Source organism: Culicoides brevitarsis, chromosome 1 (assembly GCF_036172545.1).
Source record: "Culicoides brevitarsis isolate CSIRO-B50_1 chromosome 1, AGI_CSIRO_Cbre_v1, whole genome shotgun sequence".
Taxonomy (NCBI): domain Eukaryota; kingdom Metazoa; phylum Arthropoda; class Insecta; order Diptera; family Ceratopogonidae; genus Culicoides; species Culicoides brevitarsis.
Window position 1 is genome coordinate 22,514,723 of NC_087085.1, and position 17,798 is coordinate 22,532,520.

Sequence of the window (17,798 nt, forward strand, 5' to 3'; positions counted from 1 at the left end):
CGAAATAATTTATTTTTTGTTACGAAATTAAAACTTCAATTCGAGCTACATACTGTGTGTTCATCATTTGATTATATCTTTTCATTAGTTTTTTTTTAACTAATACTATTCAATACATTAAGTGCTAAATTTATTTTTGATAATAAAAATACAGTTGACATGACTACTTACTATGTCGAGAATCAATATTTAAAACTTACGATAAATCAGTAATATAGTAACAGGGAAACGAAAAAAAACTGATTTTGTTTTTATTTATTGATAAAGTTTTATTGTGAAAGATCATTGTACAAAAATTCAATGTGTAATATTTATTCTGAAACCTGAAGAATTTCACCTGTTTTTTTACGGTTGCTTAATTTTAGTATATTTAATTTCCTTCATGCATACCGCATACACATTGGATATATGGTGAGAAACTAAATTGTGGGAATTTTTACTTGATTTCTTTTATTATTATTTCATTGGGATTTTTGTACATTTCTTGAAGAGCACACATTTAAGTAGACTACAATTTTTCAACTAAAATTATTTTTTAAAACTGTGTCTATTTAGATAATAGTTTTTGGACAGAATAGATGAGTTGATATTTGATTAGCTTTTACTTAGCAATAATGATCAGCAATGGTAGTGAGCTAAGCTTAAAGCCTATAAATCCAATAATAAAGTTCAAAAACGAAGGAATTCAAACGGACAATGCTGACGTTTGGGTTGAAGGCGACACTAATGTAGAAAAAAGTGATCCAGACTCCGAAAGTTTAATAGACCTGACATCGTCTATCGACTCTGAGGAGTCTTTAACAAAAAGTTTTGATCCTGAATCGTGTTTTCTACCAATTTCATTATTCAATAACGATAATGGAGATCTATGCAAAGCCTTTTGTGAAACGTATAAAGAGTTTTTTAAGGATGTTTATTTAAAAGGAGAAGGAACGGTAGAAGGTAAATTAATATCAAAATTTATAAATAACGGTCGCTTTGAGAGCGCTTTAACCATAATATCACCAAATCCATATGTTCCAATGATAAGATGGTCTAGTGCGCATCTTCTGTTACAAACAATGATCTTGAAAATGGTATGTGGATGAAAATTGAATGTCCGTAGGTACATGTGTTTCTGCAAACGCATACCAATATATTTTCCGATTTTGAAATCCGAGACATAAAAAGGTGATACGTTCATGTAGCATGCGCACCAGACCACATTCATTGAAACGTAAACAACACCATTCTCATTGTCGTTCCGTCATACAGAAAAATCATCGATCCACCAACAGCCCATCCAGGACAATTTTGCTAAAGAAAAAATTATACTAGAAGAAAAATTAATAATAAAAGACTCGACGAACAGTGAATTGGTTTTATATTCAAGTAACATCCAAGTTGAGCAACAAAAGAATTCTGTGGAAGTATCAGCGAAAAATTCTAAAAACTTTAAAGTTTCCAGTAGTTGTGCAAAAAATAACTGGAGCCATCTTGATGGTGCAAATAATAATCTCGACGCTTTTACAGGCAAACAATGCACTGATCAAAAAGAACAGAAGTATGAAGACTTGGAAATCAATAACAAAAACGATGTACTGAGTGAAAATACAATTGAATGTTTATTTGATGAAAGGCTTCTAAAACACATAGCTCCTTTCATTAGTAATAATAACCAAGGTCAAGAAAAAAGCAAAATAGACCTTGTGAATTGCGTTCATTCGCCAATAGCTCAAAGTACTCAGGAAGTTTTTAATGAAAAATTAGACACCTGTGACGAGTCTGCTGAAACAGAGTGTTGCGAAGTGGTTAAAAAGGAAAACATAAAATACAAAGGTACTAATGGTGAAAAAGAAAAGTCTGGTGAAAAATCATTTCAAGACTTAAAATTTGAAGCAAGTGTCAGATTAAAAAAATTAGAAGAACGAATAAATAATCATACTCTTAAAAAAGTCTTGCCAAATCATAAAAACGAAAATTTTAATGATATACAGCAATCTCCATCAATTGAATTAAAATCATCGTGTTCGTCTGTAGTGTATGTGCATAGCGAGAATGCTGCAAATACGAGTAGCAAGTCTTCGTGCATTGATTTTCTCAGTTTCTCGGAAAAAGGAGAAATTTCTTTAACACCTGAAACGATTATTGGAAGCTCATCACTTTATAAAACCAAGTCATGTTCAAGTGCAATCTTATATGAAAATAATATTTTTGAAACTGTAGCAGACAAAAACAACGAAGATATAAAAGAAACGGAATTTTCCAAAGATATTGATGAAAAAAACAATTTTCTCAACAAAGTAAAAGACAACTCTATTGAGAAAGATGAGCACAATTTCTTAGAAAACAAAACAGACGAGGCATTTGAAACAGATAAAACTGTCTTCCAGATTTTACAACACGTATTAGAAGACTCTCCGACTTCAGACTCGGAAATTTGTCGAATTTTTTCTAATGAGACATTAGACTTCAAGAATCCGAATTACAGCGAAACTCCTGAATCGATTTCAAGGAAGCTGCCAAAGGCCCATACAAGTTTACCTAACCGGGATTTGACAACCTCAAAACTTTTTACACGTTGTGAATTTAATGCTAGGGATTTTGCTATTGTAAATCATTTTTTGAACAACAATAATATTCATGAATGCTATGACGAACTAGCTGAAGAGTTTGTAGAACAAGAAACAGATTGTTATGCAAATTGTGAAGATTTGTGTGACTGTTCATTAGAAGCTATCGCAATTTGTAATCAAGTACATAAAATGCGCGAAACAACCATGGGACCGTTAAAAGGACTCTTGAAGAAACCTAATAGGCCACCGGCATCTCGTAAAAATCGAGTCGTATTCGATGAAACAAAAAATCAATTTTTTGATGCAGACTACATTATTTTGATACGTGAGGATTGTTTATACGACGAAGAAGAGGATACCGAGCCATGTACTTGTGGAGAGCATGAATTAGTTAGAATTTGTTGTGATGAAGGATGCTGCGGCTATACAGATGACGGACGAACTCCTCCGGTAAGATTTCAGTATATTTTGTTTTTTTTTTTATATTTGTTAATGTGAGTTTAAATTTACCCCAAAAAAGAGCCCAAAATTTGCGCCACCAATAGAATTTGTTGACCAAGCAACACTTAGTCCTCCAGAGGGTTACAAAGACGCAGGCGGTAATTTGATTGACTCAGCATTGCAAGGGGCATTAGGAGGACATGTGTTCGGTGCACAGCACATTCAACAATTACAAGTGATACAACGTTTACAACAACAGAGAGCAGCTATGTTAGCAGCAAAAGCAGCTCAATCAAATCAGCAATCCACATCAAATGTATGTGTTGAGTGTGCCGAGTGTTCCGAATGTGCTGCAAAACAATTTCAAGAAGGTATAATTTTTTAACAGCACACAAATTTTTCTATACTTTATCTATTTATTTGTATGAAAATTTCGTTATCAGATGCGTTTATGCATTGATAACTTTTCGAAAATTAAGTGAACCATAACGCACACACCTAATGGTCATATAGCATGTTTCCGTTTTATATTTTACGATATTACTTACTAAATTTTTATTTGAATAAATAAGGCATGATAGTTGTTACATATAATATTAACTTAACTAAAATTCCATGACATTTTCAGAATCCGGATCTCAATGTTCTGATGAAGTGTCTCCGGCATGTGAACTTCCCATTGCTCTTGTTCCAATCTCTAATGCCTCTCCCGAACGGCGAATAATTCATAAGGAAATAGTTGCCGGAGAAGAAAGGCCAAAAATCTCCAGTCCTAAATTAACAAATGACAATTCAGGTAATTGCCTTGTTATTGCATTTTAAGAAGTTTCTTGATTAACTTGGTTTAATTTAGGTTGGTACTGATTCTCAGCTTTAATTACTTTCACTTCTATTCTTTTCTATTTAATTGTATTACCTATTCAATAATTTGTATGAAAAATGAAAATGCTTTTCACTTACATATTTGAATTGGGAAAACAAACCCAACATGTAAATTATTTTATATCACAAAAAAAAGAAATCTCTGTATGTTATATCTTTCAGTTCAGAAAATTATTTTTTATGTTATATTGGCCCTATTTGAAACATTGAAAAAATTCATTAAGCGTATTATTAGTTTAAATAGGTATCTAAAATATGATCCCTAATAAAAATTTAAAACGTTAGTATAAATATTGCATTCCATATCGTGTTAAAATAAAATAAAAAATACGTAGTAAATAGAAAGAAAACAGAAAGTTATAAACCTTGCAAACCAAGTTATGTACTAGAAACGATAATAATGAACGTCGTATTATCCATATCAGATTTGGACTCAAAGACGAAGTCGGATTCCATTAGTCAGAACCATAAAGAATGTGAAGCTATTGACAGCGACGAGAGCAATACCACAAAAATGAACTTAGTTGGATCAATAAATGGAATTCTCAAAGGTGGAAGATTAAGGAAGGGAGATCCTCCACAGGTTTGTTATTAGGTAATTGAGAAAAATTGTATTATTTTTCTAATTATTTTCACTTCGATAGTTGGAAGATTCACTCAATACTACGTCTGATGACGAAAATGGTTCAAAGAGATCAGTTCGATTTACGGAAGAGACAAAGGAAAGAGAAGGTGGTGAAGGTGAATCGCAGTTAGATGTCGATTATCGTCATCCAGTAGATTACGTATCACATACAATGAAGAGACATTCAAGTATTTTCCACAACGCACTACGACCTAATTCAGCATTGAGGCAGCTTTTCCCTACAACGGTGCATTCTTCAATTGTCCCGAACTCTATTACGGATGAAGCTCTAAAAACGTTGGAAGAAACAGGTACATTGAGTTTGAATGATGCAATGTTGAGTGATTCGGATACTGAAACAATTAAGAAAACAATAGAAAGGAATGTTCTTAGACGATCATTGATAAAATATGAGCCAAAGTAAGTCCTTTTTCTTTTTTCAAAGTATTGTTTAATTTACATTAACTCTTTTTTTGGGAATTTTATAATAATAGGAAAAAAGCACCGACAAAAGAGATTTCATCTCTTGAGGAACGAATTAGACAACTTACCTGTGATATCGATGAGCCATTAAATGAATTGGATAACTACGACACGAGCCAAGGCGATATCTATTCTTCTAAAGAAAATATTTCAGATCTGAGAGGCAGCCCCACTGGTGAAGAAACACCACTTCAAAATAAGACTGGTGACAAAAACTTTTCTCCAAGTTCGTCGGCTTCAAGTTCATTAAGTGGCTCGGTTGGATCTACCTATAAGAAAATAACGGATCTTTTTAACCGCGAAAAACGTCAAGATCGTATATCAGAAAATGAAGAGACATCTGCTGGAATTGTACCGCAAGATTGCCGATGTCCTGCAGGACCAGATTTGGGTAAGCAATTAAACCGAATATACAAGGTGAAACAATAGTTAAAAATGTTCTGGATTTCCTCCTTCAGAATATTTTGGGAAATATTCAGGAGTAAACTTAAATTACTAAAAAACAAGAGTTTGTACAATTTTCAGCACACTTTTTCCATTTGTTATCAAATTTTCTAGGTCTAGGCGCACAAATACAAGGAGGTCATACACAAATTCACCAACCACCACCACCACCTCCTCGTCATCCTGATACAAGACGACAATTTTTATCTACGTTGGTTCCTCTTACTGCATGTGTTGCTGGTCAACGGGATGACTTTTCTTACTATACTTTAGCTCAACCAAACAACCGAAATTCTATCAGCAGTTCACAATGCACAGATTATAGTATAGGAGATATTGACAAAGCTTTAACTGATGAAGATAGTAAAAAAGTGGCCCCAGATGTTATTGCTGGCACACCTGGACAAGAAACAGATGAATTAGCTGCTTTTGCTCAACAAGAATTTAACAGAACTGAAAAATTGAAAAAGAGATACAGTACTGAAAATTCACACTCTAACCCCGGTTCAGACGATGATGATGAGCAAAATGATTATGGATTTAATAAACGACCTCAAGTAAAAGGCATTAAATCAAGATATAGCACCAATGAAATACTACAAGAAATGCAAAATCAATTGTCTCAAAACAGTTTACAACAGCCCCAGGTACGATCTGAAACTAGAAATATATAGTATGTAGTAGAATTATACTTGAATTTTATTTCCATCAATATACACGTTTAGTCTATCTTTATGTCTTTTTCAAAATAAAAATTAAAAAAATAATGCACTACTCAGTATATTTATGTGCTTGTTGAAAGTCACTGACCACTTTTTTTTTATTATTCTATCATAGAAAGCACAGGCAACTTTACAAACTCAAACAGCTCAAACCCAAATTGTGCACTCTAGTACATTACCTCGGCCCCACACAACAATGCATATTGCTGCAAAGCAAATTACGTCGCATCACCAACATACTGCTTCCTGGAGTTACTATCCAGAGCAACAAGCATCAAATAATAATATTCAACAAGATGCCCATAATAATTATTATCACTTACCAGCGAATCCAAGGCACAGCTACCATGGTCATGAAACTGTTGGAATGCAGCAAACGATAACACACCAGCCACCAGGTCAGTACGGAAAATTCGCTCGTAGTCCTACTCGCCGACCAGAATCACCGCCTCCATTACGCAATTATCATCAAACTATGGTCCTTATTCCTTACAACAGTAATCCTTATCAACAATTTACTTCAACCGAAACTGAAAGTACTTTCGGCAGGCAACATAATGTGGTGGAGTATCAACAGGTAGAAACAATTTTTGACACATTATATTTATCATTAGACAACAGTGATATTTTTCAAATACACTTTTTAGGTCACGCAACAAACTATCAGAGTTCCTGTGGGATACACACTGCCTGGCATGCAGCTCCATGTAGTTGGTCCTTCCTCTCATTACACTACATTACCCCGAATGAATAACGGATCGAAAAACTTGCAATTTCCCCAAACAGAGCAATCGTCTATTAATCCTAAGTACAATGAACGTGGAATAGCAAGAAGTGAGCCAGAAGGTGCAGCATGCGTTCAGTCAAACGATGTAGCATTGTCTCCAACAAATAATCAGTCTCAAACTTCAAATATTAATCCTCAATCATCTGCTGTACAGCCAAAGTCACAACCTGGAGCAGTTTACTACGCTATGAATGTCTGACCTAACGATTAGTCTGCCAATTATTAACGATACCCAGACAAGGCAAAACAAATAGGCATATAGTTACTAGTGTTGTTCAAACGGGTTAAATGTTAAAAATAAAAAAAAGAAAAACCAAAATTATGACAACTCGTCTATAATCAATCAATAAAGTTAATATACATACATATATGATATATATAAAAAAGATGTACATGTAATTATTTCCAACGAATTTTCTTTTTCTTTAAATTATTTATAAAATTTGGACTGTGTATTCATTCACCTGTGAATTTTACAAGGGATATTGCGATTGTCACACAACACATTCAAGATTTGAAAAAACACATTCATATTCTACTATGCAAGGCGCCATTCATTAATTCAAGATTAGGTTAATTTAAACTGATTTAAATCAAATATAATTTCTTAGAGGATTTTCTTTAAAAAATCTATCGTTTGGAGTATGACGGTTTCCTATTCTAAGACAAAGTAGGTTTAATGTTACCCCTTTTATTCGATGCTATTCGTGGATGCCGCCTAAGTACTTAAGTACGTTCTGTTGAATGAAACAAAAAGTCACGTTGCCGGCTGCGTGAATAAAACACACCAACGTACATACATTTTCGCTTTGCATAACTTTTTCATTTGTATTGGGTAGTATTAAATTGCATCTCATTGAGTACAGTTGATAAAAACATTTCTAAAAACCAATCTTAGATTTTTGTAATAATTACATAGATAGTTGAAATTTTGCAAGGCCAGAAAGGTAAGATTCTCATATCTGACCAGTAAAATCAACCTTTTTGATATTTGATTAGAAAGTTTCGAAGTTGACCAAAAGTTTAATTAGTATTTTTTAAAAAGGTACAGTTTAACCAGACATTCATATAATTTAATATTTTTTTCTTTGAGAAACCATATTTTTCACATAAACAGTCACATGTCTGAATCAACTCTAATTTTCCACTTTGAAACACCATTATCACGTTAAACGAACATTTTTAGGAGTAATTTAAATTGAAATTAAATAAAACAATATCTCCTCAGGTACTAGGAAACTACCATGGAAGGCACAGAATCGACACACAATACTAAAGTATCAGATTCTGCTTATTCGAATAGTTGTAGCAATAGTCAGTCCCAAAGAAGTGGAAGCTCTAAATCCAGACAATCTGAAAGCTCTAAATCCCGTCAATCTGGAAGCTCTGGTAGCAGTGGTTATGGAGGAAAACATTCTACTGAAGTCAATAAGTACAAAATTATACCTAAAATATATCAGAGACGAGAAATGTGAATACTATTTTTTATTACTAGTGAGACGCAACATAATGTGAAACGGGGAAAAGACAAAGATCGAAAAAAGAAAAAACGAAGCACTGGACAGTGTACTAGCACGTTAGAAAACGACATAACAACAGCAGTAGACGTTGTAGCTGAATCAGGGGTACTTTCAACTCTAGAAGTTCAAGATGAAAATAGTAATGGTAACAATACATCTACCAAAACGGTTATTTTAATTTCAAATATTTATAGATACAGATACCAGGGATAAAAAAGCAAGTGAAACAGCTCTTGAAAATAAGCAAATGACCGAGGCTCTTGGAGGAATACCAGTACTAACATCGAAAGTAACAGACGATCAAGATAATCAAGATGCATTAAATATAAATGTTTCTTTGGAAGCAGCTGAAAATATTTGCTCTACACAAGATCAAATCAAGCCTGATAAAATAGCAACTGAGGTTTGGAATGCAATTTTTTACGAAAAAAGGTTATTTCATTGTTTCGATTATCATTAAGGATGGATTTTGCTGCGTTATATCTATGCACGATGGAGTTGTTTTATTCACGACATCCTCGCTGACGGAAAGTCTTGGATATCCTAGAGATATGCTTCTTGGTAGATCGTTCATCGATTTTATTCATCCTAAAGATAGGTAATATAAGGTCTATAAAACTTAAATTTGTCGCATATGTATTTACATTTAAAAATATTTTTCAGATCAACTTTTGCAAGTCAAATAACCAGTAAGTAAGAGTCAATAGTAATTTTTTATAATTTACATTTTTTTTAATTTTAAGTGGGTGTTGCTCCGATTTCCGAGTCTAAAAACGGCCATAAAGATACTAGGAGCTCTTTGTTTGTATTGTTGAGAAAATATCGAGGTCTTAGAACATCAGGATATGGAGTTACATCAAAAGCAGTAACATATGAGCCTTATCGTTTGACATTAACATTTCGGGAAGCGCCAGAGAATCAACGACTTAAGAACTCTGATATCACTTCTGCCAACACCAATATATTGCTAGTAATTTCGGCTACTCCGGTCAGAAGTATATATAAAGGTGTGTGGACTGTACTCTTTCTTACCCTGAAATATTTCTTGTCTAATTACTAAGATTTAGTTACAGATGAGTCCATTTGCAGTAATTCGAAAAAATTTTACATAAGACACACCGCCTCTGGTGTTATTAGCTACATAGATGGACAAGCTGTAGGACTTGTCGGGTACTTACCCCAAGACTTAGTTGGAAAAAACATAATGGGTAATGTTATTTATAAAAGACACGCTGTTAACAAACTCTTGATTCCTAAATATTTTTAGATTATTATCATCCAGAAGACTTGCCACTGCTAAAGGAAGTATACGAAACAGTTATGAAGAAAGCTCACACTGGCGTTAGTTTTTTCAGCAAACCATATCGGTTTCTCACAAATAACGCTAACTGGGTAGCTCTTGAAACAGAGTTCACGAGTTTTGTTAATCCATGGTCGAAAAAATTGGAGTTTGTAATAGGTCATAATCGTGTTTTGAAAGGACCAAAAAATATCAATATATTTGATAAGTCTTCTGAGCCTGAACAACAATTTTCGGAAGAAGTTTTGGCTAAGCGTAAAAGTATCCAAGATGATATATTAAATTTGCTCTCTGAAGCAGTAACAAGATCATCTGATACAGTTAAACAAGTTGTTTCGAAAAGATGCCAAGCATTGGCGTCTTTCATGGAATCACTTCTGGATGACATAAACCGTAAAGATTTAGATGTTCAAATTGAGTCAGATGTTACGTTTTCGGAGCGGGATTCTGTTATGCTCGGTGAGATTTCACCCCATCATGAAAACTGGCAAGATTCTAAGAGTTCATCAGAGACGCCGCCAAGTTACACTCAATTAAACTATAATGAAAATTTACAAAGGTTTTTTGACTCGCATCCCATTACAACAACTGAAAACAACCATATTGAAAATATAGAGACCAACGAAGTCAGATCTGGCGATGCGAGAACTAACGTTAGTCCTGTACACGGCTATGGAGAAAATGATTCCGGAGGTAATCTAAGTTCTGGCAGTAATGTTCATATGGAAAGTATAACAAATACTAGTAATACAGGTAGACTGATTTATCATTATTTTGTTCGTGAACCTGCTAATGTTTTTTTTTAATTTTGACAGGAACTGGAACATCTAGTGGATCTTATCAACCCCCAACATTGACACAAGAATTACTGTGCAAACATAACGAAGATATGGAAAAAAACATGATAAAAAGACACAAAGTATCTCGATTGAGTGGTCGTTTAGCAGAGAAGGTGAAAAAAGCGCCGGATAAAACAATACAACATGGTGTTAAGCGAAGTGGAAGTCATTCGTGGGAAGGCGAGGCGCATAAATCATCTAAGCATGATCATTTTACAGAAACAAGAAGAGAACAGAATATCGATACTGCAACTAACATGGCAGGCAAGTTCAATGCGCAACAAGCTTGCTCCCGAAGTATAGATCCTTGGCCACCATTTTCTGTGACAACGATTCAGGGATCCAGCCTGAATAATCAAATAAACAACCGCGGATTTATGCCAACCGTATATTACATACCTGCACCACAAACAACAAATAATATAGAGCAGACAAAGTCAACAGGATATCAAACATTACAATATATGACGGGTGTTCTCTATCCTTCATTTAATGTATCACAACCGCATCTTATGTATCAACCAGTTATTTATCAGCCCATGCCATTCCAACCACTGCCTACTCCATCAAATGTTGGTACTCAACCGAATACATCAATGAATTTCACTGTAAGTGAAAAAATTTTTATTATTTCAACTCATTATTATATTAAAATTATCCACAAATAGCCTGCTGTTAATGATAAAATTCTAATGCCAATGTGCCAATCATTGACTACACAAACAACGGGAAATGGTACTCAAATTCAAAATTCATTTCAAAGACCGCCGTCACAAGCTACATCAGTAAAAGCTGAACCAGGATCAAATATGGGAAGCATAGCGTCAATTGTAAATTGCAGAGTGAGTAAAGTTAAAATTAAAAAAAAAAATAATAATAATAACAATAGTATTTACACATGTTTAAAAATAAAATATATATATTGATCTATAGGCGCTTTCCGAATCACCCAAAAGAATAGTAGATGATGAAGAATGCTCAGACGAAAACAAAGCTAATGCACAAAACAGAGTAAGAGCGCTCCAAATGGAATCAAATATGTAGTTTTGTCCCTATTTAAGAATCCAAAAAATCCGTGTGGAGTAAAAAACAGAAGGTCAAAACAAAACAAGTTATGACCAAATTAAAAAAAAATTAAAATTTTTTCACAGTGTAGTTAGTTTTTTTTTTACTAAAATTTTAATATAAATTTTTTTGCCACTTTCTACAAATTTCGGACAAAAGTATTTTGTTTTTATAATGTAATGTTTATAATTGAAATATTGTAATTTATTGTAGGCTGGTGAAGAAACTAATGGAACCAGTGATAACATGGATAAATCCTCTTATTCGTCATTTTATTCGTCTTTCTTAAGGACCGAGGGCTCGTCAACAGAAGAGCGTCAAGATGCTGAAAATAATTCTATTAAGCAAAAAAAGGTACTAAGCGATGATAATATTTTAATTAGTTTTAACTCCATTTTTTCCACACAAATAATTTTAAACTTTTTCAAAAGGAGCTAACAAAACAAATTACGAGACCACCACCTTCATGGTTGGAAGGAATTTCAATCACCTCAGAGCTTATTTATCGTTATCAGATAGCCGAAAAAACCGTTAAAGATGTATTGACATCAGATATGGCCATGTTAAAAGGGATAAATCAGGTAAATAATCTTACAGCGCTCTTCAAAGTCTTATTTTCTTGTAAATTTTAGCCAAGTTTGGTCAATGAACAACTAGATCAGTTATACTTGGATCTTGAATTGGAAGGCTTATCAGCAAGACTGTCATTTGGGGAGTCTTCAAGTAGCGGAAGTAGTGGTGAAGAGGAAAATTCATTGAAAATGAGAGCGAAACGATTCAAGTATGGAAGAATTGTCATGATATATGAAGAAAATGCTCCTTTGCCACCCACTTAACTTTAAAAGCATAGAGAAAAATTATAAATAAAAGCAAAGATATGAATGAACATGGCAAAAGGAGAAATTTTGTCGAACAAATAAATATTACCCAAATTACCATTAGTTTCACATACATTCACTTATTGTTAAATTGATGAATCAAGTTTATTGGTGTAAAAGAATTTTTTAAAAAAATATATTATAAAAATTAACGGTCCCGATAACAGATTTTTAAATCACTTTCAGCCGACTCAAAATGATCGCGGGTACTGTATTCCGGCGAAACAAACGCGCGGGTTGTGATCGTCGTGAAGCAGTAGTCCAGAGCTTTGAGACGAATGAAAGTGATAATTTGGAAAGTCACTCAAACCACTCACGGCACTCAGCCCCAATGCAGAGAAAATAATTTCCGACAAATCCCAGTGCAAAAAAAAGAAACATGCCCCAGGTGTCAAACAACGACTTCTGACCAGCCCTAGGTGACAATCAAATGTCGGTACGTGACCCAGCTCACAGAAAATGGTTTTGTACATTTCCCAGCTCACAGAAAAAAATTCTGTACAAACACTATGCTCACATACGGGTTTCTGTAGCGACGTACAGACATCATCGTACCGTGTATGCGTATAGAAACAGACATCCAGCCTGGAATAATGGAAGTGCTGTTGGAAACAGCTGTCAATCGTGCTAACCAAATTTACACGTCATACTATCCACGAAGACTCGTATTTTTAGTAGATTTTTCGATATACTGAGTTGGACCTGGTACTTTAAAAGTCCATGTGACACAAAGATACATTTGGGGCTTTAAAAAAAGTTAAACAAGATTCTGAACTGCATTAATAATTAGGATTTTTAACTGTACATCAAGTGTCGGCAAAAAATGAAGATTTTCGAGAGACTAAAATACCTGCCGATTCTGCTGTTTCTATTAATTTTACATCTGCGGACGGCTAATATGGCAGCGGTCATGTCTGTGGATCTTGGGAGTGAATGGATGAAGGTAAGGATACTCAGTAGATCATCTTAGTATCTATTTCATCTCGATGTCATCTTCGTTTTGCAGGTTGGTGTAGTATCACCAGGCGTCCCGATGGAGATAGCACTTAACAAAGAGTCTAAGCGAAAGAGTCCAATGTTCATTAGTTTCAAAGATAATGTAAGACTTTTTGGGGAAGATGCGCAAAATCTAGGATTAAGATATCCCACAAATTCGTTTGGATACCTAACTGACCTGATTGGAAAATCGATCGATAATCCTGTAGTAGAGCTTTACAAGTAATATTCGAAATTTCCTTGATTTAAACCAGTTGTGCTTAATTTTTATTTTAATAATAGGTCTAGATTTCCTTGGCATAACATTGTGGGAGATGAAAAACGAAACACTGTTGTATTCAAAAATGGCAACGAAACATATAGTGTCGAGGAGCTTTTGGCTCAAATCCTAGAAAAGGCAAAAGAATTTGCGCAAGATTATACTGGCCAAGCAGTCACTGAAACTGTAATAGTTGTTCCAGGGTATTTTGGCCAAGCTGAGAGAACTGGAATGATGCGTGTAGCACAACTTGCCAATTTGAAAGTTTTACAATTGATCAATGATTATTCAGCAGTCGCTTTAAATTATGGTATATTTAGACGAAAAGAAATCAATGAGACTGCACAATACTTTGTATTTTACGATATGGGTGCATACAAGACTGTTGCAACAGTGGTAGCGTATCAAACGGTTAAAGATAAAGCAACACGAGAAATTTTACCGTCTCTTCAAGTGTTAGGCGTTGCCTATGATAGGACATTAGGAGGTCTTGAAATGCAAATAAGGTTGCGTGACTTTCTAGCAAAAAAATTCAACGAAATGAAGAAAACTCAAACCAACGTAACTACGAATCCCAGAGCAATGATGAAATTGTTCAAAGAAGCTGGCAGAGTAAAAAATATTCTTAGTGCAAACACTGACACATTCGCACAAATCGAAGGGCTATTAGAAGAACACGACTTTAAAGTTAAAGTAACAAGGGAAGAATTTGAGCAACTCTGTGACGACTTGTTGGAGCGTGTACCAAATGTTTTGACGAAAGCGTTGGAAATTTCAGAACTTCCAATCGAGACGATAAATCAAGTAGTATTAGTTGGTGGTAATACGAGAATGCCTAAAGTACAAGAAACATTAAAAAGTAAAATTAAATTGGATCTTGCTAAAAATATTAATGCAGACGAAGCAGCTGCAATGGGTGCCGTATATCGTGGTGCAGGTAAGTTTCTTTATTAAAGAAACACTATTCGATTATTTATAATATAAATTTGTTTCAATTTTGATAGATCTAGCAACTGGATTCAAAGTTAAAAAGTTTTTAACAAAGGATGCTGTTTTATATCCAATACAAATTACATTTGATCGTGTCGGAGAAAGTGGAACAGTACGAGAGGTTAAAAGAACATTGTTTGGCCCTATGAATGCGTATCCATCCAAAAAAGTAATAACATTTAACAAAAACACAGAAGATTTTCATTTCGATGTAAAATACGACGAATTGAATCACCTAAGTGAAGACGAGGTCAAATGTCTTGGATCGAAAGTTCTTAGTCGTGTTCAGCTTAAAAAAATATCAGAAATTTTACAGAATAATTTGGCAGAAAATGTAGCATCAAAAGGAATCAAGGCCCATTTCTCGCTGGACGATTCTGGAATCTTTGATTTAGTTAACGTTGAATTGTTAATGGAAAAAACAGTTTCGCCTGACGATGACCAAAATGCTTTCCAAAAAATTAGCAATACTATCAGCAAATTATTCTCTGGAAAAGACGAAGAATCTGAATCTGGTGCAAATCCTACAGAGCCTGAGCCGCAAGCAGAAGAATCTAAAGAAAACAATAAAACGACAAATGATACACAAGATTCTTCTTCCAACCAAACGGAGAATCAACAATCAGCAGGAGAACAGAATAAAACTGAGCCCTTAAAAATCGTTACTTTAAAAGAACAAGTTCCGAGCGAAGTATCGGTTTTGTATGTTGGTCCCCTAGACGGAGAACAGTATGCTGCTTCCGAGAAAAAGGTTCGTTTCTTATACTATTTATATTATCAAATGTCAATTAAAAGTATAAACTACATTTTTTACAGATAAATGATCTGAACAAAATTGAACAAGAGAAAAAAAGATTTGAAAATGCCATGAATGCTTTAGAATCATATGTTATTGACACGCAAATGAAATTAGACACGGAGGAATACAAAAGCTGTGCATCAGAAGAGGAAATAAAAAATATTCTGGATATGTGTGCAAAAACATCAGATTGGATTTATGAAGATGGAATGGATGCTGATGCTTCTATGTATGAAGAAAAATTAGAACAATTAAAAAGTTTGGCCAATGAAATATATGCCAAGCATTGGGAGCACAACGAACGTCCGGAAGCATTAAACGCCTTAAAATCTATGATAAATGGCTCCGAAGGCTTTTTGGCAACTGCTAAGAACCTAACTATTGACAAAAATCCAGACAGAGGAGTTTTCACTCAGGTAGAAATCAATAATCTTGAAAAGGTAATAAAAGAAACAATTGCTTGGCGCGATAATGAAGTCAAGGAACAGGAAAAACTGGCGAGATCAGATCCAGTCCGTTTAACGGTAAAAATGCTAACAGAAAAAATGTCTTTATTGGATAGAGAGGTTAAATATTTGGTGAATAAAATAAAACTATGGAAGCCTAAACCTGCACCAAAAGATAAAGATGAAAAAAATGCAACTAAGACTGAAGAGGAAGAGGCTAAACCTGAAGCAGAGCAACAACATTCTGAAAATAATACGGACAATAACAAAGATGAAACTAAAACTACAACTGATGATACATCTAAAGTCGGAGAGTCGGAGCAAATAAACGATCAATCAAAAGAAGATATTGAAAACCATTCAGAGCTTTAAACGATAATTATATTAGTGAAACCTAAAAAAATTAATTGACTTGCAAAAGTTAAATTCCCTAACTTGTATGTATTTATAAAGACAGACTTAAGTTAAAAGAAAGAACCATTAAATATGCAAGTATAGTTTAAATTTATTATTATTATAATTTATTAGTGTTATAGCTCAAAACAAAACAAAACAAACTAAAATTAAAGCAGTGTGTAATTTTCTTAATTTGTGATGAGCATAAAGTGATGGTTATGAAAAATCAAATATCAAGTTTAATTTATTCGACTGTCCAAAACACACATTCAAGCCACTTAATTACTTTTTATTTTTTCTTTTCTCTATTTAGTCTCAAAAAATCTATCGCATACTCCTATTATTCAATTTAAATTTCAGTTGAATTTTAATTGAATAATTAATTTCATTTTTTTTACAACACAGGTACAAATTTCTATTTATTTTAATAAACAGTTTAAATCGATTTTAAATAATGTTAGTACAAGGACATGAAACTCCAATAATTGAGGGTAACCTGCAGTTTTATGACAAATTAATTCAAAATCTATTCTAATAGCAATTATGTGTTAAATCTATTTAATTTACTCTTATTTTTCATTGTGAAGGATGAATTTCATATAGATAAACAGAAAAATAGTCTTTTCAAACAAAAAAAGGAAAAGCTAATATGTACGACATGATACCTGTTGCTTTCTTATCTAAGTATATAATATACTTTTGCTTTATATCCTTACTGTATTGTTACTGTACGATCCTATATGTCACTCTCTGTTTGCAGTTTGTTCTCATTTTGCATTCTATTTTCGCTAGTTTTTTATTCACTGGCTGGAATGAGACAACAACATTTTCATGGGATCAAAAATCCCGTGATTACGTTGTTTGAGTTTACCTGATAAGCAGTTTATTTAGTAACAACTGAATATTAAGGGAAAACACACGTATCATATTATTTCGCTGCATAATGTTATTTTTTTTTATTTTTACATAAATAGAAGATGAAATACAATCTGATTTTGAAATAAACAATGTGCTTCTTAATTATGTCTTAAAGAATTGTGAAAATCTTTTAATCACAAAAAGTGTAATTTAAAGAAAAACGATTAAGAAAAACTTAAAGCAATTGTTTACCTTTCTATTTTGTTTATATCATAAATAATGAATAGCATACAGTGTAAATGCATCCAGGGAAATTATGGTTTTTCTATGAACTCTTCATTTCATTTTACTGCAAGTGAACCTTTTTTTATTTGTAGCATTTTCATGAGCTTATCAATTGTATATGATAAGATATAATGATAAAATATAACAAACTATTTTACTCAACCTTATGTTTTTGAATCTATATACTATTAGAAAATAGAATAGAACACTTAGAATAACCGAAAATGA

At 33.4% G+C, this 17,798-nt stretch overlaps 3 protein-coding genes across 4 annotated transcripts; all 3 read left to right on the forward strand.

The window, feature by feature from the left end:
* The first annotated feature begins 439 nt into the window (after window positions 1–439).
* LOC134836836 (uncharacterized) lies at window positions 440–7,321 on the forward strand. The gene is made up of 10 exons (XM_063852076.1): window positions 440–942; window positions 1,255–3,005; window positions 3,076–3,367; window positions 3,625–3,792; window positions 4,304–4,461; window positions 4,523–4,923; window positions 4,998–5,377; window positions 5,545–6,077; window positions 6,268–6,729; window positions 6,800–7,321. Exons 1-10 carry the CDS (start codon window positions 615–617, stop codon window positions 7,136–7,138), a joined length of 4,812 nt encoding a protein of 1,603 aa, XP_063708146.1. The 5' UTR covers window positions 440–614; the 3' UTR covers window positions 7,139–7,321.
* Window positions 7,322–7,777: 456 nt separating this feature from the next.
* Window positions 7,778–12,676, forward strand: LOC134835311 (period circadian protein). 2 transcript variants are annotated; one of them, XM_063850220.1, is made up of 15 exons: window positions 7,778–7,886; window positions 8,168–8,371; window positions 8,435–8,598; window positions 8,654–8,862; window positions 8,921–9,057; window positions 9,123–9,148; window positions 9,203–9,466; window positions 9,527–9,667; window positions 9,727–10,512; window positions 10,575–11,206; window positions 11,267–11,440; window positions 11,532–11,609; window positions 11,877–12,017; window positions 12,095–12,244; window positions 12,296–12,676. In XM_063850220.1, the coding sequence occupies exons 2-15, from the start codon at window positions 8,184–8,186 to the stop codon at window positions 12,497–12,499; spliced, it is 3,294 nt and encodes a 1,097-aa protein (XP_063706290.1). In that variant the 5' UTR covers window positions 7,778–7,886; window positions 8,168–8,183; the 3' UTR covers window positions 12,500–12,676. The 2 variants fall into 2 exon arrangements, with proteins under 2 accessions (XP_063706290.1, XP_063706364.1); XM_063850294.1 differs by having other exon boundaries at window positions 9,533–9,667.
* A 514-nt stretch (window positions 12,677–13,190) lies between these two features.
* LOC134827050 (hypoxia up-regulated protein 1) lies at window positions 13,191–16,640 on the forward strand. The gene is made up of 5 exons (XM_063839581.1): window positions 13,191–13,484; window positions 13,548–13,759; window positions 13,820–14,733; window positions 14,801–15,537; window positions 15,603–16,640. The coding sequence occupies exons 1-5, from the start codon at window positions 13,365–13,367 to the stop codon at window positions 16,401–16,403; spliced, it is 2,784 nt and encodes a 927-aa protein (XP_063695651.1). The 5' UTR covers window positions 13,191–13,364; the 3' UTR covers window positions 16,404–16,640.
* The last annotated feature ends 1,158 nt before the right edge of the window (window positions 16,641–17,798 follow it).